Here is a 27224-nt window from a genome sequence, read left to right as displayed (position 1 = left end):
TTTAATACAGCTTAAAACATGCAGCGTGCAATTAGTTATTGTGTGGCAGCAGTATAGTGCAAACATAAAAAAACTATAAAACACAGTGAGAAATGTATATTAAAAATTAAATAAGCAGTGCAAATAGAAAAAAAAAGCGAGGTAATGTTCATTGGTTCTTTGGCTGTTCAGAAATAGGATGGTGGAGAGGAAGAACTGTTGCTAAAAGGAGGTTGGTGATGAAACATATTAAGTCCTTTCTGAGAAACTCTTCACTCAATTCTGGAACTACAAAAATGCATACATCAGGATGCTCTTCATTGACTACAGCTTGGCATTCAATATTATCATGTCCTCAAAACTAAAAGATTCAAAGGTTCATTTATTATAATCAAAACATGTATCCATATACAACTCTCTAGATAGCCACAAATCAAGGAAAGAACATGAAACTTGTTTGGAGAGAGACATCAAACCCACCCTCCCACACACAAAAACGGAACAGGAATATCAACCCCAAAAACAATCCCTCCCCTGCATTAAATAAAAACTAACAATGCAGCAGAACATCAACCCACATACACCCTCCACTTGCACAACAAAACAGAAAAGGAAGGAGCAATTTAAAGAGACAGAATATTAAAAACCACAAGTCTGAAAAAGTCCATGACCCATAGATGCAATAGTCCAATCCATAAACGCAGAGTCATCCTATGTTAACACTGACATTCATCAACAGAGAGGGACACCACATCAGGCAGAGCAAGCGACACAGCGATAGTCTGATCACAGATTCCTTTGGTAGTGATCAAAAGGAAAAGAGTTGGTGCTGAACTCTTGCCATCTGCATTTGCCTCGATCTTTTAATAGTCTTTAATAAAACTAATCAATAAGCTTCAAGACCTCGTCCTCAGTACCTCTTGTGTATCTAGATCCTCGGATTTCCTTACTTGCAGACTCTTGTCAGTTCGGATTGGCAGTAACTAATCTCCCCCAGCATAAGTGTAGTGCAATTGCATTGAATTGACTTTACTCCTCATGTATATGAAGGATGTAAGTAATAAAAATCTTTACGTTACGTCTTCATCTAAATGTGCTATTTATAGTAATTTATATTAAATATTATGTACACCAGGATGGTCAATAGAACATAGAAATACAGTTGCGTCAGCATGAATTAATCAGTCTGATGACCTGGTGGAAAAAGCTGTCCCCGAGCCTGCTGGTCCTGGCTTTTATGCTGCAGTACTGTTTCCCAGATGGTAGCTGCTGGAACAATTTGAGGTTGAGGTGACTTGGGTCCCCAATGATCCTTTGGGCCCTTTTTACACATCTGTCTTTGTAAATGTCCTGAATAGTGGGAAGTTCACATCTAGAGATGCGCTGAGCTGTCCGCACCACTCTCTGCGGAGTCCTGCGATTGAGGGAAGTACAGTTCCCATACCAGGCAGTGATGCAACCAGTCAGGATGCTCTCAGTATTGCCCCTATAGAAAGTTTTTAGTATTTGGGGGGCCTATACCGAATTTCTTCAACCGTCCGAGGTGAAAGAGACGCTGTTATATGCTTAGGCCCTGGCTGTATTTGCTTTGTACTTTTGAATGTGAGGCTTAGCATATCTCCAATGCATATTTAAGTTTGCTGACAACACAACTGTTTTGGCTGAATGAAAGTGTGATGAATCAGCATATAGAAAGGAGGTTAAAAATCTGGATGAATGGTGCTACAACAACCGCCTGCTAAATGTCAGCAAAACCAAGGAGATTATTATTGTTTTTTTTATTTCAAAATATACTTTATTCAAAAATAAATATATACAATAAACCATTCAATAACTTTTCATCCTTTACATACGTTGCATTATACACAGTACATATCCGTATTTATAGCCACCCACGTGGCACTCCAGTAGTTCAGCTTACCATATCATTTCATTGTTGAGGGGTATACTCCCCGCCCTCCGACCCCTCCCACTCCCACAGGTGGAGAAACCTATACTGTGGTCCTTCCCCACCGGGCCCTTGCGGTGGCTGCACCAAGTTTCAGTGCGTCCCTCAGCACGTACTCCTGCAGCCGAGAATGTGCCAGTCAGCAGCATTCTCCCACGGACATCTCCATGTGCTGGTAGATCATCAAGTTTCGGGCCGACCAAAGAGCATCTTTCACCGAGTTGATGATCTGCCAGCAGCACCGGACGTGTGCGTCCCCGGGAACAGCCCGTAGATCAGAGAGTCCTCTGTTACGCAGCTGCTGGGGATAAACCGTGACACTAGCCCGTCCATCCTCCTCCACACCCTCTTTGCGAACTGGCAGTGTGCAAAGAGGTGGGTCACAGACTCCTCCTCACTGCAGTCCTCCCGTGGGCAGTGGGGTGCGGAGACGACATTCCGGGCATACAGGAGGGCTCTGACTGGGAGGGCTCCTCTCACCGCCAGCCAGGCGAGGTCTTGGTGCCTGTTGGTTAGATCTGGCGATGAGGCGATCTGGACAGTCTGCTCAGGGAACCACCCCACTGTGTCCATCACGTCCTTCTCCTGCAGTGCCTGCAGGACACTACGTGCCGACCACTGCCTGATGGCCCTGTGGTCAAAGGCGTTCTCCTGGAAGAACTTAGCTACGTAGGACAGGTATGCCGGCAACGACCAGCTGACTGGGGCGTTGCACGGGAGTGGGGCCAGACCCACCCTTTGTAGCCAGGGCGACAAGTAGAACCTGGGCACGTAGTGGTACTTGGTGCCCACATACCTGGGCTCTACACACAACCTGATGCAGCCACATATGAAGCTGGCCATCAGGGTGAGGGCGACATTGGGGACGTTTATTATTATTGACTTCAGGAGGAGGAAATCAGAGGTCCATGAGCCACTCATCGGGGGGGGGGGGATCAGAGGTAGAGAGGGTCAGCAACTTTAAATTTCTTAGAGTTATAATTTCAGAGGCTCTGTCCTGGGTCCAGCATGTAAGTGCCATTATGAAGAAAGCGCAGTATGTCATCTAAAAACTTTGACAAACTTCCATAGATGTGTGGTGGAGCGTGCAATGATTGATTGCATCATAGCCTGGTATGCAAACACCAAAGTCCTTATATGGAAAATACAAAAAGTAGTGGATCTGGCCCAGTCCATTTACAGGTAAAGCCTCCCCAACACTGAGCACATCTATGCAGAGTGCTGTCACAGGAAAGCAGAATCCATCATCAAGGACCCCACCATACAGGCCATGCTCTTTTCTTGCTGCTGTCATCAGGAAGAAGATTCAGGAATCTCAGGACTCACACCACTAGGTTTAGGAACAGTTATTACCCCTCAACCATCAGGCTCTTGAACCAAAGGTCATAACTTCACTCAACTTCACTTACCCAATCACTGAACTGGACTCATTTGACAAAATAGTCTTATGTTTCCTTTCAAGCTTAAATCTGCCCTGAACTATTGTACACCATTGTTTAATTTGTACTATGTTTCAGTGAAATAACAGCAACAAATTGTACTTTCTTTTTCCATCACTAATTGATAAATCTTGAAATATAGAACATGGATGGGGTAAAACTTTCTTGAAAGTGTAAAGCTCTTTTGATTTGCTGCTTTAATTTAATATTTATGAATGTGAACAATTTTTTTTCTTATATACTTGAAACCATAGAATTAAAATTGAATTTTGAAAATGTGTGTTACCAAGAGAGCAGCATGTAATAGGATTAGAATGTATGGGGCATCCGGATTTGGTAGCTGAGAGTTGATGGTCATAGCAGCACAGGCCTTTCAGCCCAGTGCATCCATGTTGGCTTTTGTTTGCTCATCTATACTAGCCCTGTCTACCTGTACTTTTCATTTCTTGCATTCTGAGTAAGTGTCTCTTAACTGAAGTAAATGTATGTCATTGCATCTGGTAGTGAATTCCAGATTATCTACTCTCTCCTCAAACAACCTTTGCCCTCAAGTTCCTTTTCCTCTCAGTTTAAGCCAGTGCTATCTTGTTTCTAACACACTTGCCACAGAGAAAAGGTTCTATCTATATCCCTATCTATACTTCCCACTCTTTAATACTTCTATCAGGTCAGTGATGAAACTTGCACTTGGTGAAACTTATCCAATCTCTCTCCAGAACTAAAATCCTTTAATCTAATCAAATGCTGGTGAGTCTTCGCTGCACCTTTTCCTTTGCATGTATCTCCTCCTCAAAGTATGATGCCCACATTCTGAGTGCAGTCTAGCCAGTGTTTTGTAAAGCTGCAACATTACATCCTACCTTTTTATATTTGCTGCGCTGAAGGTAAGCATGCCATGTTTCCGTTACCACCCTTAATACCTGTGCTATCATTTCAAGGGACAATTAGACTGAATCTCAAAAGTCCCTTTTTTCATTATTGCTTAGTGACCTCCCATTTACTGCATATGTCTTAATAGTTGAGGTTACATGAAGAAATGTGATTTGCACTTTTCATTGTGTATCCTTAGAATGGTGAGGATCTTCCTGGCCAACTATGGCTCAGTAGCATTTGTATTCACTTCATGTTCTTGTATAATTCACACTTGTGTTGCTTGAACCTGTATGCTTATGATGATGGTGCTGCAAGCGAAGTTTTTCATTGCACTTGTACCTCAGTGTAGTTGTGCTGAGGACTAAACTTGACCAGACTACTCTTCTGTTGTACAGCCACTTTCCCGGTTCGGTTATTTTGGTGTTGTATATTTCTATGCTGGCATGAACACTTGCTTTTAAAACATAATTGCACTGTAAGTTAAATGAGGACTGTCTTCTTGATTTGAAGAGTTTTATGAGGGAATGTATTGAAAGGTATTTTTTTAAAAGGAATTGAGATTTTAATTGTATGTGAATGTGATGCTCCTTTTGAACATAAAGGATCTATTTTTATTTGAACTTGCTGAAATTTTAATAATTAAAAGTTTAATAGTATGGAAGTAGATAGTCTGATGTTTCTCCAATGACCTTGGGTGGGCAATGTTTACTGACTGAAACTTCGTGGTTCCAGCTTTCTCTCGGTAAGATCGTATTACATAGGAGCAGTATTAGGTCATTTGGCCAATCTTGTCTGCTCCGCCATTTGATCATGGCTGAGTTATTTTCCCTCTGCACCCCATTCTCCTGTCTGTAACCTCTCACACCTTCACTAATCAAAAACCTCTCAACCTCCACTTTAAATATACCCAATAACTTGGCCTGCACAGCCACCGGTGGCAATGAATTCAACAGATTCTCCACCGTCTGGCTAAAGAATTTCCTCCTCATCTTTGTTCTGAAGGACGTCAAACAAAGTGTGATGTCAAAAGATATCCAAAAGCTTTTGCATTTTGTTCAGCCTGTTTGGTGCTGATGAATAGGTGAAGTTTGTGTTGTACTATTTGTGTTGTAAGTATTTTGAATAGATTTGATATTGGCAGGACTTTATTGGCTTAATTAACTACGTTTGTTAGCACTTCATCCAAATGTGGTAGATGAAGAAATGTATGCCAGCAGCTTCTGGGCATTTTTCATCATTCAGCTAGAGTTAGAATAAAGATATTGTGCATCATATTGTATTTTGCTGATGTAATAGTAACAGTACTGGTCGATAATTGTGACCTCAAATGTTTGACTTGTGATATATCATGTCATCAATATCATGCATTCTACTAATTGCATATTCTTTATTTTGCAGCAGCCAGGTCATTACGAAATTCTTCACACCAAGTCCAGTCACAGGTTGGTAGGTGTGCGTTTATTTTGAAGATGGCAACCTGTTACTCAGTTGAAATCTGTCAGATTGAAGTATATTAGAGGAATGATGTTTGAATAGTGACATAAAGAATGTATAATATTAGTAGATGAGGGTAAAACTTGGGGACCGTGGTGGAGTGGTGGGCATGCTGTACAAAACAATGCATTGGTAAAAGTTTATTTGTAAAGAACTTCAGTTTGACAATCCATGACTCTTAAAAGTTTCATCACTTATTTGGCTTCAGTAGAAAATATTTCAGTTAAGAGCATCAGCTCGGTTAGATCTATCACACCTTTCCCAGCATATTCCCCTCCCCCCCCCCATTGCACAATGGATCTGACATCAGTAGACGTAATTTTAACCAGCAGGATCAGAGGGGATGAGGATGCCATTTCGATTTATACAACCCTTTTGACTAAATGGGCATCTGTTTTTAATAGCAGATTTGGTTTAAACTATTTTGCTTTAAAGGATAGTTTCCCCACATTGAACAGAGTGTCTTTTGAAATCTATTCATAGGTACTCGTTGTAGTCACCAATGAATCTTTTTCAAAGTTAGAGGCTTCTAAATCAGCATGTATTATTCTGCATTTGAATGTACTTTAGAAACTTTCTGCCCCTACACTGTCTATTATCTTTGTCACCATCTCCTTTCTCCACTTTACCCACCTCCTTTCTCCACTTTACCCACCTCATTCTGACCTCAGGATTGCATAATAATGGTCATGATATCAATAATCTTTGTGCTGTCACAATGGAATGAGTTTCAATTTTCCATTATCTTAACCTTTGAAAAAGATTTGATTTCTTATCTGAATAATACAATGATTGAAAGTTAGGTGCATCTTTTTGCCTTCTTGTTAGCTATGATTTAGTGGCAGCATCTGATCTCAATATTCCCTGCATCTTCAGATTTGAGCACTAAGCACCCAGCACTTGCTTTATGCTACTGGCAATTACAGCTGAATGAGCTTTTATCACTGAAGTTCCCAGCCCATATTTCTGCCTTGCTTCTTCTTTAAAACAAAAGACCACTTGGTTAATGAGGCGACTCCGTGTGTGGCTTGATGTTGCTTTTCGTCTAATCATCTTTTGGTAAAGGCCCATTTTGTGTTTTATATTAAAATTGGCATATAAATGTATGTTGTTGTCTTTGTCAGTAATATTTCTATCTAATGTTAGTATTTGTAGCACTTTCTGTGGTTCCTCATCCTCTAATTCTGCTTTTTGTGCCACTAGGAAATGATAGATTAATTTTGGGCTCACCACGAAAAGGTGGCACAGATGGCACTTCTCTGTTACAGAATGCTGAACCATTTAAGAAACATGGCAACAAGACGCCTTCATTTAAATCCAAACGATCCATGCATTTGCCCTCGCCTCAGAGAAGTCCTGTGCTAGAGGCTTTTGTGAAAGGTGTCTTAAAGTCAGACAAAAGAGGAAAGATGGGTGGTGTAGTTAAATGCCAGGTTACCCATTATCCTGGTTCTCCACGTGTGATAGTACGAAGACTGTTTTTGCCTTCAAGTCAGTATCCTTCAGAAAGTGTTATTGTACAGGACCAAGGAGAAGCCATTAAACAATCTTCTCATACTGAAGATGCCTCGGCAAGGCAGAACAATATGTGTTTCAAATGCAATACAGATGACTGTAGAAGTACAGCTTTATGGCAGCGGTCATTACCCAAACGGTTGCCATCACCACCGTCACTTGACGTCTTAAAGTTTTCTGATGACTCAAACAACTCAGTAGATATGCCCTGGTACAAGAGACCTCGATTATCCACTAGAAGGCTCCAGAATGGATTATTCAATGATAATTTTCAGAGTACCCTTCAAGCCTATAAGAAGGCACGAGAGTTGAGGAAAATCAGGCTGCAAAAAGGAAAGCATTCTTATTCTTCACCAGATCCTTATTCAGACAGGACAATGAATCAGGTAAGTAACCAGGATCTTTGTGTTGTCCTTCTGTGCTTCACTGTGCATGCAATGTTTACTATGCATTCAGTCTTTGTGCCTTTCATGGTTGTGACTGATTGTAGCTAAGTAGCGGTTATAGATTTAAATTTATAGAAGGCTGTTATATGGTTGAAGGTGGCTGCATCCATTTTGTAGCATTTTGAGCCAGCTCAAGATTTCCTCACTTGATATTACCACTAAAATTTGAGAGACCTGAACTTTGTGTTGTAGCAGCAAAATGTTGTTCCAAATCCTGTTGATTCCTCGCATTTGCTCCTGATTGATTCTTTCCTGATCTGATTTTTCATTATTCTCTTACCCATTCTTTAAGTCAGAGCAGAAAAGCTAATTTTAGTATTATTTATTGAATGAGATCACCAAATCAAGACTTCATAAAATATTTGGAGCAGATCCTTATGGTGTTTTGAGAATACTTTCTTGATCTTGATAGTGTGGGATTAAATGTGTGGGTGGTTTTCAAAGCATTATTACCGGAGTACAATAATTGGTAATGAACACTTATTGTCAGACTGTAATGAGAATCCGGTTTAATATCACTGGCGTATGTCATGAAATCTGTTGTTTTGCGGCAGCTGTATACTGCAGTACATAAAAAAACTATAAAGTACACTAAGAAATATAGAATTAAAAAATAAATTGAAAAAATTGTGCAAAATCAGAGTAATAAGTAGAGAGGTAGTGTCTGTTCATAAATCTTATGATAGAGGGAAGGAAGCTGTTCCTAAAATGTTGAGTATGCATCTTCAGGCTCTTGTACCTCCTCCCTGAAAGTCGCAATGAGAAGAGGGCATGTCAGGGTGATGAGGATTGTAATGATGGATACTGCCATTTTGAGGCATCTCCTTTTGAAGATGGCCTCGTAATGAATTTTTATTATCCATGTCCTGACAAGATATTGATGAGTATTTATTAATATAGTAATAGATATTATGGGTATTTATGCTAGTGTACACCAAGCCTATGTAATGATAGTGATCAATATAATTTATTTTCATGGTATCTGAGTAGGATAGATGGTTTTGGGCCATAGATGCAATGAGTAGAGCTGCATTCATGGCCTTAGCATGATCTTTTCCATAGACTGCACAAGACAATTAGTAACTTTTATTTCACAGCATCCAAGTTGAGCAAAATAGTTTCCATATCACAATTACTTCTGTCTATGAACTCTTTAAAAGTCCTGTTGATATTGAAAATTTATATCGGGAGCAAGTACATACAGTAGTTATTTACTTGATAACTTTAATTTCTGAGACCTGTATATTTGGACAAAAGACGTGGCTTGGAATTGGCATGTACAGTGGCATGCAAAAGTTTGGGCACCCCGGTCAAAATTTCTGTTACCATGAATAGCTAAGCGAGTAAAAGATGACCTGATTTGCTAAAGGCATAAAGTTAAAGATGACACATTTCTTTAATATTTTAAGCAAGAGTACTTTTTTATTTCCATCTTTTACAGTTTCAAAATAACAAAAAAAAAGGGCCCGAAGCAAAAGTTTGGGTGCCCTACATGGTCAGTACTTAGTAACACTCCCTTTGGCAAGTATCACAGTTTGTAAGCGCTTTCTGTAGCCAGCTAAGAGTCTTTCAATTCTTGTTTGGGGGATTTTCACCCATTCTTCCTTGCAAAAGGCTTCTAGTTCTGTGAGATTCTTGGGCCGTCTTGCATGCACTGCTCTTTTGAGGTCTATCCACAGATTCTCCATGATGTTTAGGTCAGGGGAAGGTGAGGGCCATGGTAAAACCTTCAGCTTGCGCCTCTTGAGGTAGTCCATTGCGGATTTTGAAGTGTGTTTAGGATCATTATCCTGTTGTAGAAGCCATCCGCTTTTCATCTTCAGCTTTTTTACAGATGGTGTGATGTTTGCTTCCAGAATTTGCTGGTATTTAATTGAATTAATTCTTCCCTCTACCAGTGAAATGTTCCCCGTGCCACTGGCTGCAACACAAGTCCAAATCATGATCGATCCACCCCTGTGCTTAACAGTTGGAGAGGTGCTCTTTTCATGAAATTCTGCACCCTTTTTTCTCCAAACATACCTTTGCTCCTTGCAGCCAAAACGTTCTATTTTAACTTCATCAGTCTACAGGTCTTGTTTCCAAAATGCATCAGGCTTGTTTAGATGTTCCTTTGCAAACTTCTGGTGCTGAATTTTGTGTTGTGGACGCAGGAAAGTTTTTCTTCTGATGACTCTTCCGTGAAGGTCATATTTGTGCAGGTGTCACTGCACAGTAGAACAGTGCACCACCACTCCAGAGTCTGCTAAGTCTTCCTGAAGGCCTTCTGCAGTCAAACGGGGGTTTTGATTTGCCTTTCTAGTAATCCTACGAGCAGTTCTCTCGGAAAGTTTTCTTGGTCTTCCAGACCTCAACTCGACCTCCACCGTTCCTGTTAATTACATTACGAACTGAGGAAACAGCTACCTGAAAATGCTTTGCTATCTTCTTATAGCCTTCTGCTTTGTGGGCATCATTTATTTTAATTTTCAGAGTGCCAGGCAGCTGCTTAGAGGAGCCCATGGCTGCTGTTTGTTGGAACAAGGTTTGAGGAGTCAGGGTATTTATAAAGCTTTGCAATTTGTATCACCTGGCCTTTCCTAACGATGACTGTGAACAAGCCATAGCCCTAACAAGCTAATTAAGGTCTGAGACCTTGGTAAAAGTTATCTGAGAGCTCAAGTTTCTTGGGGTGCTTAAACTTTTGCATGTTGCTCCTTTCCTTTTTTTCCACTCTAAAATTGTACAAAACAAAAATAATACACTAATCTTGCTTAAAATGTTGAAAAGAATGTTTCGTCTTTAACTTTATGACTTTTGGAGATCAGTTCATCTTCTACTCACTTAACTATTCACAGTAACAGAAGTTTTGACTAGGGGTGCCCAAACTTTTGCATGCTACTGTAGCTCTTCTCTAATGAGATGGAGGCAATCTGTTTCACGAGCTATTTCTCATTTTCTGCAAAATTTTATCAGTGTTTATGTTGATATCAGTCCTTCAGTTAATTGCTGAATAATCCTGCATATTTAAGTTGGTATACAATTGTTTAACTAGTTTAACCATTGTATTACAAGTTCATTTGCACGCATATACATATATGCACTCAGTGGCCACTTTATTAGGTATACTTTGTTAAAGCAAATATCTAATATCTAATATGGCAGCAGCTGAATGCGAAAAAAGCATGCAGATATGGTCAAGAAGTTCAGTTGTTGTTTAGATCAAACGTCAGAATGGGGAAGAAATATAATTTAAATTACTATGGAAAAATTATAGATGTCAGTCAGGATGGTTTGAGTATCTCAGATACCGGTGATGATCTGGGATTTTCAGACACAACCGTCTCTAGAGTTTATAGACAATAGGGCAAAAAAAACAACAACAAAAAAATCCAGTGAGTAGTAGTTCTGTGGTTGAAAATGGCTTGTTAATGAAAGGTCAGCGGAGAATGGCCAGACTGCTTCGAGCTGACAGGAAGGGAACAGTAACTTAAGTAACCACGTGTTACAACACTGGTATGGAGCAGAGCATCTCTTGAATGCACAGCATGTCATGCCTTGAAGTGGATGGGCTACAGCAGTGGTCCCCAACCACCGGGCCGCAAAGCATGTGCTACCGGGCTACGAGGAAACGATATGATTTGTTGATATGAAACGATAAGAGTCAGCTGCACCTTTCCTCGTTCTCTGTCACGCACTGTTGAACTTGAAATAACCTACCAAATCATACCAAATACAGTAACATATAAAACCTAATATAACACTAACATATAGTAAAAGCAGGAATGATATGATAAATACACAGCCTATATAAAGTAGAAATAATGTGTGTACAGTGTAGTTTCACTTAACAGAATCGGGAAGATTAAGCCAAAACCGATTTGTAGAAAAAAATCAGCATGTACACGCATGCGTACACAGGTGCCCGCGCAAGGCTTCATGGTCGTGGTAGTCTTTCTCGGGGTAAACACAAGTGTCCCATATTTGACTGCTACTTTTGTCCCTTATTTGGGAGTGAGAAAGTTGGCAACCCTACCTGAACACCACCCCCCCCGCGGTGCAAAAAAGGTTGGAGACCCCTGGGCTACAGCAATGGAAGACCACCAGGTTCCACTCCTGTACTTGATAAAGTGGCCACTGAGTGTGTAGATTTTAATGTAGATGCCACCATTTTATCTCCTTTGGAAGGTTGAAGAGCAAAGCAGGCTTTGTAACATTGTAGGAACAAATGTTTTAATGGTGATTCTGATGGCATTCATGGTTGTATTTTATATATGATGTGTTACTGACTGTCAGTTTTGGTTTTTTGCAGAGTACCTTGAAGCGATCGTATTCTTTGCCTTCGACATCATTAAAAGGTATTTTTGTAGCATAAATAGCCTAAAGTAGCATTCATTAATTTAGTGTGTGTGTCTGGTCATCCTAATAAACTATTAATTTATCTATCTATATCTGTCTATATTTATCCATCCATCTAATGAAATAGGCCCTTCTGACCCTTTGAGCCACGCCACCCAGCAATGTCTAGGTTTAATCCTAGCCTAATCATGGGACAATTTACAATGGCCAAATAACCTACCAGCTGGTGCAAATTTGAACTGTGGGAGGAAGTCCACATAGTCATGGTGAGAACGTATAAATTCCGTACAGGTGGTGGCAGGTATTGAACCTGGGTCACTGGTATATATAGTGGGGAGAGCATTTCATGTGGTGGACTATTAAAGTCTGTGAAAGGGAGGAAGCTCAATGTCACTGTCACAAAAGAATCTGCAGAGCTTAACGGAACAAAGTTGTTTTCTGTCTTAAGTTAAATATTTCCCAATTTAGATTCGTGAAATGTTTAACAAAAAGACTTGATGAGGTTATGGATTTACAACTATTGCCAAACAGTTTTTAAGTAGCATCAGTCACACACACTTGTGTGGCCATTAGACACTACATTGTACTTGGAACGAATTATTTTTAAATAGTTACATGTGTTCGTGTTAAAAAAGATTTTTGTCACTGATAGTTGGTGTGAAATTAGCAGTAAGACAATTCAGAACCGTTTTATTCACTGTGGTTTCAAGCATTCAGGCTCAGATGTGAGGCTGGGAGTAAAAATGGAATGATTTAACTACAAGTTGGCAACTATGAAGAATTTGAAGGTATCAACAATAATCTTGAATGTTCTCATAAAAACTGATGACTTGGAGGGTACATTTGTTGAAAGCATTGTATGAAGGCAGCCCAATATCTGCATTAGGTGTCTGCATTGATTTTGTTCATTTACAGTGAATCAAAAGAACACAGCAGTGTACACTGGATGAATTCTGCTGTCAGTAACTATTAGGAAGTGATACACAGTTTACAATATATTAATAGTATTGGTAGTGTTCTTATTTGTTCTGTATTTCATTTAAATACGTAATTTGTTACTCAGTTAAATAGTTTTTTTTGTGTACCTTTTGTAACTTTTTCCATGAAACTTCGGCTAATTAAGGCAGCCACTTAATTTTGGTCAAGATACACTGGTCCCAATGTGTCCCAATTAACTGGAATCCACATTATTGTAATTTATGATTTTTTTTGCACTGTACTGCTGCCACAAAACAACAAATTTCATGTGTCAGTGATAAACCTGATTCTGATTCTGGAGTATCAGTATCATTAGTTTATCTGTTAATCATGAAGATCCATAACTCACAGGTCTTGGAGATGCAGGTGGTTATGCTCATTCTTGGCACTTAGCTTCCGAAGATAGTTCTGCTGTTTGATAATGTCTGTATGCAAGATCACAGGTGAGCTTTGCTCAGATCACTTAGAAGAATGCTACCAACTTAGTATATAGAATATATAAATTTATTTAATTTTCTGTGTTCATCTTGTGGGACTGAATACATTGCTAGCAAAGTTCAAAGTACATATATGTTATACAGCCTTAAGATTCATCTCCTTACAGTCAGCCACAAAGCAAGAAACCCAAAAGAATCCATTACAAAAAAGACTGACAAACACCCAATATGCAGAGAGGGGAAAAAAAAAATCATGCAAACAATAAAGCTAAACAAATAGCATTTAGAGTGAAAGTGAGTCCTGAGACATGGAGCAGGCTGTCAGGCTCAGCTCAGTTCATAGCGGAGTAAACATCAGGGAGTCTGTGGCCAGTGTATACACTCCCTAATTGTTTTGAACTGGAGAAGGTTGTCCATATTCCTGTTGGAGAAATTAGCTTGCTTGTTTGTACCTTATCCACTCCAAATATTCACTTTTCCATCACTGGTGTAACCTGAACCACAGGAGACTACAGTGCAGCAACTTTCCAATGTGCTTTAGTCTTTATAACGCTAGGAAGGTCAATGGCAATAGGTACATAGGAACTCCTCCACGTGGAAGTTATTTACTCTTTCAAAGCAGGGTCAAAATTCACTGGTGGGAACACTTTTCCCAAAAGGATTGTGCAGCACATTGATGCCACTAATGATTCTTGTGAGGAGTTGCATATTTTACCTCAGTGCGCTGTCATCTGTTCTGTATGAACGGTATGCAAGACATGCTTTACACAGTACCTCGGCATGTGGGACAGTAATAAACTGATTTTAATTACAATTCACCTCGTGGTGCATGTGCTTCCTTGTGATGTTCCAGTTTCCTTCAATGTCCCAAAGGTATATAGGTTGGTAGGTTAATTGTACGTTTGCAGATGAGTGAAGTTTATGGGATTGTGGAGACAATGGTATTACCGTAGCATTTGTGTAACTTCATAGTCAACGTAGCCTTGCTGGACCAAAGAGCCTCTGTTTGCTCTATATGATTTTTGACTGCATAGTTGACTTGGCTGACTTCCGTCCTCATTCCGTTGAGAGTAAAAGTGTTTTGTTCTTGCTGTGCCTTGCTAAACTATATGTTGCCTGTTGGAGAGGGACATGTGAAGCGAGCATCTCCCCATTTGTGTATTCCAAGGAATAACCTTACATTATGCTTTGTAAATGCTGTTTGGTAAATTTGTTGTTGGGTCCCTTTTGTTTTTTTTATTTTTCATGGATGTGGACATTACTGACAAGGCTTGTATTTGTTATCCATTTCTATTTGTAGTGAGAAGGTGAGTCACCATCTCAAACTTCTGCAGGCCTGGTGAAGATACATAACTGTTGATAGTGGTTCCCAAGGTTTAGACCCAGTTATGAGGGAGTGACAGTATATTTCCAAGTCAAGCTATCTACTACTAAAACTCTCATGCTCTGTCTGTTTGTTTGTGACCTCCAATTAGCGCAAACGGTGCATTACAGCGGTACTTTTTTTGGCTAAGTCAAATTAAAATGTGCTAACTTACAGAATGCAAGCAAAGTTCAGGGTTAGATATTCGTATAAAATTGCTCATTCACCAGAAATCAACAGGCTGGCTTTCACCCAAGACCCGGTCGGCCTTCATGGAAATCGGGACGCGACAGCCCGATGCATGCGTACTCAGCAGCAACACCTACCGGAACAAAAGGGCAGGGCAGCTCTATTTTGAGGGGTCACATTCTGCTAATCACCATCAGCATGGGCAGGATTGGGACAGATCTAACTGCCACCCATCAATTAGAGATATTTAAATCTTATTGTAATTACGTACTTCAAGACACCCATAAAACCCTTTGCTGCAGTCAAAGGAAGCGGTGACTCTATCACATCCATTTAGGAGAGTGCCAGCCACATCATCAAGAATAATCAGCATCCTTTGGTGTTAGTGCTTCGTATCTTCTGTCCAGCATTAGGGTAAAAAAAAGTGGTCAGCCTAATTATGCCGCGTGGAAAGGGAAGGGGGACATTATGGTGAAGAGATAACGCCAAACGTCGTCGGGAAGCGGAAGGAGAGGGAGAGAACAAGAATCGGATGAGGCCAGGGCCACATGACTCCATGATCAAAGAGTCAGGGCAAAAAAAAGATGAAAGAAGAAGAGACAGAGGAGGAGAGGCATGCACGTCTCCAGGATCAGAGACAAACAACAAACAGCAGAAGAGCTGAAGAGACAGGGGATGAAAGGGCTACATGTGTCCAGAATGACAAAAACAGGCACAGAAGGAGGAGAGAGGAAGAGTCACAGCTTCACCAGGACACCAGCCCTTTTCCCTCGCCTCTGGCGCTGTTTCTGAGGTGTAATAAATGAGCCTCCCATGGATCGTGTAAGCAGGGGTTCCCAATGTAGAAAAGGCGGCACATTGTGGGTAAATGCCGAGTTCCTGATGTTCAGAACAGTCAGTCAATGATATCTGACGTGACTATCAGCTTCTTGAACAAGAAATGCGAAGGAAATTGCAGAAATTAGCAGTACACTCTAAAGTTGGTACGGAGCTTGCAGCACGTCCGCTGTACATGACGCCATCTTGGAGTACAAGGATTATTGAGGCCCTCCAGTTTTAAGATTATGGTTGGATCAGCTAATGTTCCTTTCCAGCTTTAGGATGCTTGACAATAGGGTGCAATATATCTGAGCAGGGTTGTGAATGATTTTAATCATTTATGATGTGTGTGTGTGTGTGATTATAATTGCACAAAGGATATAAAACACTATATCCAGAAGAGAGTTTTGACTTGAGTTTGGTCACCATACATTACAAGTTACAAAATGATTTTGGTTTTAAACTACAAATGTTGAAATATGAAAGCAGTGTATCTACAGAATTGAAAGGAGAAGATGAAAGTGAAACTAAAACACCTAATATTTGAGTAAAAGGAAGATGAGCATTAATTATAAAGCGAGTAGATATAGTAACCTTCAGTACAAAGCATTTGCCTATTCACTAACATCTAGGACTTCATTTACAACTGGCCAGCGTAAAACTTGAAAAATGACTGAGCGTTCCAAGGTAGGTGGAAATATTTATGTACTACTGCAGGAGTAGTTCTTTATTTCCATTTTTTTTTCAAGATTTGGTGTTTAGAGGAATTTAAGAAGTAAAGATTGAATTTGGAAACTTTTCTTTCCTTTGTAACCTGAAGAAGGGCAAACAGAAATGTGTGTATGGTATATGGCTCAACAATCTGCCATATCAATTAGTGCAGGTTACCAAATAAAGGATACAGACCATGATGAAATAGTTTGGGAGATCAAGATCTTTATCATGCATGGTGTTAGTTTGGGAGTCGTATTAAATCCCATCTTCTTGATTCATTGGACCCTTTGCAGTTTGCTTTTTGCTCAAAGCAGTCCATTGATGATGCCACAGTCTCTTCTGTCTCACTTGGAAACAAGTGTGTCATGTACCAGGATGCTGTTTATTGACCAGCTCAGCATTTAATTTGATAATTCGTCAGAAGCTGGTTGGTAAACTGTCAATGACTCTCCCTCTAACTGGGTCCTGGACTCCTTGACAGAAAGGCCACAGTCTGTTAGCAGAAGCATCTCTAGCTCCATCATGCTGAGCACCTGCACTTCCCAGGGCTGCATGCTTAGCTCCCTGCTGACGCATGTCTGCACTGCTTGGTCCAGTTCGAACTGTATCATCGAGTTCGCTGATTACACAACAACGGTTGGTCTCCTCGACAGTGACAACAAAATGGCATACGGAGGGGAGGTAGAGTGGTTGGTAGAATGGAGCAAGCACAACATGGATACTGACCAAAGAGATGATTGTGGACTTTAGGAAGATGCAGACTGATGATTCTTCACTGCACATGTGTGGCTGCTCTGTGGAGAGAGCTAGGAACACCAAGTGCACATAATGAACATAACGTCACCGTATCCTTCAATGGCATCACCTCTTTCACCGTATCCTTCAACAGCATCACCTCTTTGGTAAAAAAAAAACACTGCTGCGTCTCCACTTCCTGAGTCGACTGAGGTGAGTGCGGCTCTTTTCGACTCCCTCCCCCCAGTTTTAACCAGTTTTTACAGGAGCACCATCCAGAGGGTCCTGATCAGCTGCATCACCGTCTAGTAGGGGAAGTGCAAAACATCGGACTGCACATCCCTACAAAGGATTGTGAGGACTGTTGAGAGAATCACTGGGGGGTCTCTTCCACTCATCAAAGCAGGGCTCTTGGCATTGTCAATGATCGCTCCCATTCATCCGACAACCTCTTTGACTCTCTACCATCAGGCAAGGGTTACCATAGCATTAGGACAAGAACTGATAGGATGGGAAATAGCTTCTTCCTCCAGGCCTTAAGACTACTGAACTCTCTGCCACCATGCAGGTCTCATCACTTTTCAATTGCCAGTAGTGATATACTGTTTAATTTATTAAACTTGTGTCTTACATGCACCTTATTATTTGTTTATTTGTGGTGATGTTACTTTGTGTTAAGCGTTTGTGTCTGTGTTGTGTATCTTGGCAGTACAGAATACTGTGCAAAAGTCTTGGGCACCCAAGAATTTTTATATGGTTTCAGATAGTATGACTTCCTCAGAGCCCTAATCTCAACAACGTTGTGGCTGTCTGCGATTACCTGGAGAGACAGAAGCAAACAAGGCAGCCAAAGTTTGCCGAAGAACCATGGCAAGTTTTCCAAGATGCTTGGAACAGCCTACCAGCCGATTTTCTTATAAGACTGCATGACATTGTGCTTAAGGGAATTGATGTAAATACTAATTTTTTTTTACTGTGTACTGCTCCTCTATAGTAATTTTTTCGACATTCAGAAACATTTCACTTGATTATTTTTGAAAGCATCTTTGTTTTACAGAATCTTTTTACATGTGCATAAGAGTTTGACTCGGTACTGTACTTGTTTACAGTTGAATGGCAATGAACTTGAACTTGTAAGATGGGATAGAACTGAACTTGAGTCTGTGGTACATGCTTTGAAGCTTTTGTTTCTTCTGCCCAACAGGAGGGGCAGCGGAGAGAATGACTGGGGTGGGAGGGATCATTGATTATTTGGCTGCGTTCCTGAGGTACTGGGAAATGTCAACAAGAGCCATTGAAGTGATTCTTTTTCTTTGTGATTGACTGGGCAGTGTGCTTTCTTGGCCATAGTGTAGACGTGACTGGACCCAGACCAGAAGGCGCTAGCTCCTTCCTGTACTTTGTCTTGTTTTTAAGATCAGACCCATTATGGTGGTGATACCTGCAAATTTGTAAATGGACTTGGAGCAGAATTTGGCCACACAGTTGTGAGTAAAGCTAGGGGCTGAGGACACAGCCTTGTGGAGAACTAGTGCTGAGGATGGTTGTAGTGGAGGTGTTATATCTTTACTGATTGTATTCCATTGGTCAGGAAGACAAGTATCTGGTTACAGAGGGAGGTGCCAAGTTCAAGTCTAGTACTGTGGAGGTGAGTTTGTTTGGAATGGTAGTATTGATCACAGACCTATAGTCAATAACTAGACTTAAATGAGTGTCTTTGTTATCCAGATGGTCCAAGGGATGTGTGTAGGGGTAGGGAGATACCTGCGATGGACCTGTTCTAAATATAATACTTTATAGAAAAGTTAGAATAAAATGAGTGTACTTAGTGTCTGCTTTCATTGTTGTCCTAAGTTGATGAATTTGAATCTTGGGGAAATAGTTTTGATGGACTTCTAAATGCTCAAAGTGTCATTCTTGTATTTTTTGTAAGGCATTCAATGTGTTTTTCAGGTCTACTGTTAGCTCTGTTTCCAGCATTGATGTGTGATGGATTTTCTGGCCCATGTGGTGCTCCTAGTAACCTCTGGAACAGGGGTTCCCAACCCTTTTTTTAATGCCTTGGACCACCCCCCCCCTTTTTTTTCCCTCTAGTTTCTAATCTTTTTTTTTCCCCTTTTGGTCATTCTATCTTTAAGATATTCTTTAAAACCTGCCTGTCCAATATCTGTGTGGCTTGAGTTAAAATTTTGTGAGTTCTACTGAGCAGTGTTTGACTCATTATATTTTCATCCTGGTCTATTTAAAATGTTTTTGTTTTAAAAAAATTTTCCTTTTACTCAACTTGGGGTGGGGGGGGAAGGGAGGGAAGTCCTGTTCTTTTTCTTTTGCTTTGGATATTTCTACATCTTAGCTAATGGAGGTAAAATTTGCAGACACCTGACACTGTAATTATATTGAGATGTTTATAAACCATAGACTTCAACTTACTGCAAATAGTATCCCAACATTTCTATATCAGGTGTACTGTTAGCTCCGTTTCCAGCATTGTTTTTCTTTGTCTGTTCAAGCACATTTATTAATCTCCCTTTCTTTCTTCTAGGGAGTAGCAGCATTTCCACACAGAATGATGCAGTTTTAAAACTCGTAACAAAGTCCCTGCCTTCAGGCTCTCTGAAAATTTGTAGTAAAGAGGCAGTGCAGCGACACCATTCCTTCCCTGCTTGTACAGATAAGAAAAGCTCGATGAATGCCTTGAAAGCCAGATTTCCAACCAGCCTGCCCATCTCGTGCTCAAAGGAGAAAGGAAAGCATAATTCAATAGATGAGGGCATTCAGAGAAAGAAGTCACAGCAACTGGATGCTCCTTTCCCTAAGAAAATCTGTGAAAGCAGGATCACCGGTGTGACTGAAAATATTTGCAATGGAGTATTGAAAGATCACAATAATGGTGTGTTGGAAAATGAGAATACAGTCCTAGAGGCTGATGAATTTCCAGAAACTGACTGTTTGCCTTTAGATTCATTGCTGGATGAGAAACTATCCAGTCATCTCTCTCCAAATTCATACACAAGGCTGCCTGCAGAGGATAAAGTCAAGACAGACCTAGACAGTGCAATTTCTTCTAAAGAAAATAGATCTGGATTCTTGGGTAGACACCCTTTGGTTCCATTGGATAGCAAAAGGACGCAAAGACTTGAATCTAGTTCTTTAGCTGTTTTGCCTTTGGATGAGGACTCTAGGTCTTCATTACGTTCTCAAGAGAAGAGACAGTTGGAACCATACAGTTCTCTCCCATTGTCAGACAGTACTAAAGCCTTTGAGAAGAAACAGCAAAACAGTTACAGTGGTATGGACAGTGACGATGAAATCAGCTTCAGTTTAGAAAGTGATGAAGATGATACCTTATTGGCTTTGGATGATCTCCTGAGTTTACAGAACAAACCAATATCTGCCACACCAGAAAAATCCGACATTTCCTTTAAGTCATTGGCCCCGACCACGCCAGTAGCTTTGACAACAGTAAGTTTGCAAGTATTTAATGGCTTTACATTTATATACTTAAGTTTTCTTTTTTTTTTTAAAAAACATTAAGCTTTTAAAAACTTCATACCAACTATGTTCAGTGTGACAAAAAAAAATGTATAGGCATTCACACAGTATATGGTCATAGAGTTGTAGAAGATACAGCACAGAAATAGGCCCTTCTGTCCAAAATGTCTATGCCATCAAAGTCCCTTCCTGAGTTAGTCCCATTTTTCCTGCATTTGGCTCCTATCCTTCTAAATATTTCTTATCCATGTACTTATCCACATATCTTTTAAACATTATAATTGTGCACATTTCTTAAATTAGCCTTGTTTGTAATAATTTATGCTGATACTGATAAAGGAAAAAATTATCAATCATATAAATGCTGCATTTGCTAGTTGGATGAGAACTGAGCCGCAAGGAGAGGGTGTGTTGGTCTGAGTTGTAAGGAGAATTTGTATAGAGTAGGAATTTATTCCCTGGAAGGTAAGAGATCAAGGGGTGACCTGCCAGAGGTATACATGAGGGCCATGGACAGGATGGAAGTACATAGAATTTTTCACTGGGAGGGTTTACTGGGCATAGGGTTAAGATTAGAGGCAAGCAATTTAAAAGGGAGATCCGAGAAGACGGCTTCATGCAAATAGGGGTGCATGTTTAGAATGAGCTGCCAGAAATGATGGTTGAAATGGGCACATTAGCAGCACTTAAAAGCCATATTGATAACTACATAGGTAGGAGAAGTTTAGATGGTTATGAACCAAAAGTGAGCCCATGGGACTTGCTCAGTCGGGCACATGGATGAGCTGGGGTGCAGAACCTGTTTCCATGAAGTGTGACTCTAAGGGGTAGAAGTGTAGTCGAGGATCTATTGGGCCCTGAAATATCAGTTTAATAATTTATTATTTTTCCACTTTATGAAAATCTACTGTGTGCAGCTCTCCTGACAGGAAGAGAACCTGACTTCTGTCTGTAACTTTATAGATCAGTGAAAAATTGGGCTTCGATTAGGTTTGGAGTAAAATGCACATACCCGTATTTTACCTCTGACACAATATTGAAGAAGTTGCTACATATATCAATAGACAGCCAGTTGAGAAACCCAATCATATATTCTGATATGGTTACACATTTGGGGCTATAACTGCTCAGCTTGTTTAGGCAACTTGAGCATGGAATTTGGGAGATGTCTCAGAAGCCAATTTATACATTTGAAGACCAATCAACCAAGAAGTACACAAGGATAGAATTTAATTTCCTCCTTTTTTCCTGTTGTGATGCATCTTAAGTCAAAGGAACTGGTTAGCAAGAACCGAAAGGTTGAAGCACGGATTTGAACATGAACAGCAGATAAAGCCATTCAGCTAAACTGCAGGATCTGACTAAAATATATTCTATTTATTCAATGATGGCCACGCTACCATTGCACTGATTAATTACAGAACTGATTTGAAGACCTGTAGTGGCCAATGCTGGGGTCAGATGATCTGGAATAAACTGTTGAAAAGGATGTTGGAAGTGGGTTCAGTAAAATGGTCACCAGATAGAAGAACTTCTTGATTCGTAGGCACAAACTGAGGGATGGGAATTGGCTTACTTCTTTAAAAGAGAAAGGAGAAGCATGGTGCATGAATCTGTGGATTCTGATACTGTAGGTGAGCTAGTGTGATGGTTCATAGGGCATTACAGCACAAAAATAGGCCCTTTGGCCCATCTAGTATATGCCAAGCTGCTATTCTGCCTAGTCCCGTTGACCTGCAGTTGCATCAAGACCCACAATGCCTTTCTTAACCATGTACTTATCCAAACAATCAAACCCACAGCCACCAATTCTGCTGGTAGCTCGTTGCGCATTCCCACCACTACCTGAGTGAAGAGGATTCCCCTTCAGGTTTCCCCTAAATATTTCACCTTCCACTCTTAACCCATGACCTCTAGTTTTAGTCCCACCCAACCTTGGTGGACAAGCCTACTTGCATTTACACTATCCATACCCCTCGTAATTTGTATCTTCCCTTGTTCCCCTACGCATCAGGAATAACACCTTTCCCTGTACCTCAGGGCTTCAAGTTAGTTCAGTTGATCATTTGATCTGATGATGGAAAGGGGCAGTGGTGATTCCTCGTGATGGGCAGAAGCCCACTCTTTGCAGTTTTAATATGATCAATGATTATTTGAATTAGGTGCTGGATGGTAGTAAGCCATATGGCACAGCCTAATCTAACCAGTGAAGGGAGATGTGGGGAACAAATAATTACTGATTTGAGGTAATGGAAAATTAATGATTGAATATTGAATTTTATAACAAGTAATTTCAGTGCTGTGCCATTATTCTGAGTCTCCATACTCTGTGACTGCAATAGCACTGTAAGGAGAATGTAAGGTTAATTCACAAGCCAGTGAGATGTTCTCTGCTACTAGACTTGTGGCTTAGTCTATTTTACCAGTGTGTGAATAAACTTTAAATTAATCTGTTTTTCTCCAAAAGTCCTTTACAACTGTGCCTTTTGAATTCCAGTTAAAAAATAGCAGACAGACAAATTATTCAAATGGTTTTGATCGTCTCCTTAAAGAAAAGCAGCAGTCAGAGAGGTGAGTTCTTTTTGTCCTTCTATGGGAAGCAAGTTCAGAAATCAGAGGACTTGGGAGCTAACTTGCAGATTGAGTCCATACTGAGGAACTCAAATGCATGTTAGCATTCATTTCAAGGGACTAGAATATAAAAGCAAAGCTGTAATGCTGAGTCTTCATAAGGCATTGGTCAGACCACATTTGCAGTATTGTTAGCAGTTTTGGTCTCCATATCTAAGAATGGATGTGCTGAGTTGAAGGTCTAGAGGAGGTTAGAAACATAGAAAACATGCAGCGCAATATAGGCCCTTTGGCCCACAAAGCTGTGCCGAACATGTCCCTACACAAGGTTCACGAGAATGATTCTGGCAATGAAAGGGTTAATGAATGAGGAATGTTTGGTTCTGGCCCTGTACTTGCTAGTGTTTAGTAGAATGAGAGGGGGGATCTCATTGAAACCTTCAGAATATTGAAAGGCTTAAATGGAGTGGATGTGGAAAGGATGTTTCTATTAGTGGGATAGTCTAGTACAGGGTGCACAATTAAAGGACATCCATTTAGAACAAAGTTGATGAGGAATTTCTTTAGCCAGATGGTGGAGAATCTATGGGATTCATCTCCACAGACAGCTTTGGAGGCCACGTCATTGGGTATATTTTAAAGAGGAGGTTGATATATTCCTGAATAGTAAGGGTATCAGTGGTGAAGGTAGGAGAATGGGGTTGAGAGGGAAAATAAATCAGCCATGGTTGAATGATGCAGCAGACTTGATGGGCTGAATGGCATAATTCTGCTCGTATGTCTGTGGTCTTACAGTTGTACTCTTGGAGCTATTTCAGTGGCTTTTTGGGGATAAAGTTAAAAGCCTTTTCATAAACATTATTTTGATCTTGCCTCTATAACTCAGTCATTCTCTGAAATTTGTATTTATTATTTTAAAGATTTTATCCTAATATAAATACAGCCTGTGTATCAGTAATATCACTGAAGTGAATTGTGCTGTAGAATGTCCCATTCAGTTGATAAATAGAGAGGCAGAAGCTCCACAGCAATTAGGGCCCAGTGGCATCAAAAGTATAGGGGTAGATATCTATGTTTTAAAGTTGGAAGGAGCACAGGCAAGTACCTTGTGAATCTCTCTAACACTGGTACTAACAAACGAAAACTGATCAGGCTAACTAATGATTGCCTTTTGTACAAATTACACTGGACAACAAATTTTTTCAAAAGTGCTGCTTCCTCAGAATTTTTTTTGTTTATGATAGACTGCTTGAAGATGAACACAAATATAATTTCAGACTACTTGTATCATGTAGGAATTTGGAGAAACAACAAATTGACTTTTATTGAATATAATGTGTTTAATTGCATAATGGTGCTGATGCTTTGCAATAGTTCAACTAAGTTAAAAATATTTTGTTAATGATTTTCATTTGTACTCAGTGTCTGAGGCTTCTCGCTTAAGTGTCCAACAATAAGTCGCCAGCATTGATGGATTCCAGTTGCCCTGGTATCTTTTCTCCATGACTGCAATGTCCTGGTGAAACCTTTCACCATGCACATCACTAACATCACCAAGATTTGCAGGGAAGAAGTCTAAATGGGAATGCAGAAAATGAATCTTTAGTGACCTACATCAAAGTTGCTGGTGAACGCAGCAGGCCAGGCAGCATCACTAGGAGGAGGTACAGTCGACGTTTCGGGCCGAGACCCTTCGTCAGGACTAACTCGGCCCGAAACGTCGACTGTACCTCTTCCTAGAGATGCTGCCTGGCCTGCTGCGTTCACCAGCAACTTTGATGTGTGTTGCTTGAATTTCCAGCATCTGCAGAATTCCTCGTGTTTGCTTTTAGTGAAATGTTGCTTTTCATGGTTTTATATGCTTGAAGCATGCTTTCAACCAGCTGCATGTAGTTTGATACTCTGTAGATGCCGAGAAAAATTTCAACAACTTCCTTGAATGCCTTCCATGTGATTTTCTCCGGTCCCACTAGAAATTCTTCAAATTGCCCGTCATTGATGACCTGTTTGATTTGTGGACCAACAAAAATGCTTTCCTTAACCTTGGCATTGGTTATTCTGGGAAGCATCTGTCTCAAATATCAAAATCCTTCATAGAAATTTTTGTGCCTGGTGATAGCAAATTCCATCCTTACAGTCCTGAACCTAATAATTATTATTAAAACCTGTCCTGCCATGCAGCAGCCACACCACCTAAGCGTGCCTGGACAAGATAGGAAACTTCCCAGCTTACATTGTAGGCAACATTTTAATTGACTTGAATTATGAATTGAAATAATAAACATAAGTTTATTAAAAAGTGGTGCGTGTTAGGGAAATTTCATGGTGATTTTCATGATCAGTAGCCCAAAATCATAAGATACACCTAAGGGTATTCAGGAAGCAAAATCTTTGTTGTCCAGTGTTATATTACTAACATGCCAACAATCTTAAACTTTGTCACATGTACATTGAAAAGTACAGAAAAATGTGATATTTAGTATCAATGCCTACACAGTCTGACTATGTGCTGGGGCGGGGGGAGGGGGCAGCCTGCACATATTGCCATGCTTCTGGCGTCAACATATCCTGCCCACAACTTGCTAATTCTTACCTGCCGGTCTTTGGAACATGAGAGAAAACTGGAGCACCCAGAGGAAACCCACACGATGATGGGGAGACAGTGATGGGAGTTGAACCCTGATTGCTGGCTCTGTAAAGTGTTGCCCTAACCACTATGCTACCATGTCACATTGTGTCTTGCTTATGCTCTTGCATTGTTCCCCTGGATTTAGTTAATTTTGCTGATGCACAGTTTAAAGTTGCATCACAAGCACCACATGGGGAAAAGCCGCCTTTCAATAGAATGCTGACGACTTTGTACCATCTTTAGACTGGGCGAAACACTAAAGGACCTTAAAAGTATGCAGGATCAACTCAGTGAAGCACATGACATTGGTTGTCTAACTGAGGAAGATGATGAACACAGCATGGATGAAGGCATGGATCAAATTACTGTGGAACACAGGTTAGTGACACCTAACATTTGAAGCACCGGTGATAAGTACTATAGATGATATTTCAGAATTTGTGGAATCATTTAAACTTTATCACAAGAAGTGACAATGTTGCCCATGTTCAGGCTGGGCTGGACAAAAGGTTCGTACTTTGGTTAATCCCATTTTCTAGCTCTTATAAGGTTCTGGCTCTTTATATGCTTTTCCTTCCACTTTTCTTTCAGGAAGTGAATTAGACTCCTCCCAGTGAGGAAAAATTGTTCTTGGGTCCTTTCCTAACCCTTAACCAATAAACTTAAGTCAATTTTATATAGATTAAATCTCCACTGATGTGGCAATCCGAACTGTAGTCAGTATTGTCACTTCAATTCATTAAAGGGTTGAGCAATGTGCACACAATGCTGGAGGAACTCAGCAGGTCAGGCAGCATCTATGGAAGGAAATGAACAGTCAACGTTTCAGGCTGAGACTCTTCATCAGGACTGAAAGCAAGGGATAGAAGCCAGAATATTAAAAAAAAGTGGGGTAAGAAGCTAAGAGGTGGTGGGTGAGCCCAGCTGAGGGAGGTGGTAGGTAGATCTGGGAGGGGGAATGAAAGCGATTGATATGAGAAGCTAGGAGGTGATAGGTAAAAAAGGCCTGAAGAAGGAGAAATCTGATAGGAGAGGACATTAGACCATGAAATAAAGGGCAAAGGATCAGAGAACCAGAGGGAAGTGATGGGCAGGTCATGAGGACAGCGGAGGGGAAGAGAACTGGTGGGAAGGCCATCAGAATGAGAAAAGAACAATTTTTGTTGGGGGGGGGTGTGGAGAACAGGGAACTAGTTACCGGAAGTTAGAGAAATTAATGTTTATGCTGCAAGCTAACAAGACGGAATATGAGGTGGTGTTCTTCT

At 40.4% G+C, this 27224-nt stretch overlaps 1 protein-coding gene across 4 annotated transcripts in view; it reads left to right on the top strand.

Annotated features, from left to right (window-relative positions):
- slf2 (SMC5-SMC6 complex localization factor 2) overlaps nucleotides 1–27224 on the top strand; it is an 89988-nt gene that overhangs the window by 25495 nt on the left and 37269 nt on the right. For 2 of the 4 annotated variants that reach the window (XM_063071271.1, XM_063071270.1), the window contains exons 2-7: nucleotides 5638–5681; nucleotides 6937–7634; nucleotides 11986–12031; nucleotides 19810–20729; nucleotides 23257–23330; nucleotides 26203–26337. In XM_063071271.1, the coding sequence (XP_062927341.1) occupies nucleotides 5638–5681; nucleotides 6937–7634; nucleotides 11986–12031; nucleotides 19810–20729; nucleotides 23257–23330; nucleotides 26203–26337 (1917 nt within the window). Of the gene's footprint in view, nucleotides 1–5637; nucleotides 5686–6936; nucleotides 7635–11985; nucleotides 12032–19809; nucleotides 20730–23256; nucleotides 23331–26202; nucleotides 26338–27224 lie in introns of all 4 variants that reach the window. The other 2 variants (XM_063071272.1, XM_063071273.1) reach the window with 2 other exon arrangements.

The sequence above is a fragment of the Mobula hypostoma genome, chromosome 19 (genome assembly GCF_963921235.1).
Source record: "Mobula hypostoma chromosome 19, sMobHyp1.1, whole genome shotgun sequence".
Taxonomy (NCBI): Eukaryota; Metazoa; Chordata; class Chondrichthyes; order Myliobatiformes; family Myliobatidae; genus Mobula; species Mobula hypostoma.
This window is presented reverse-complemented; position numbering and strand designations above follow the sequence as displayed.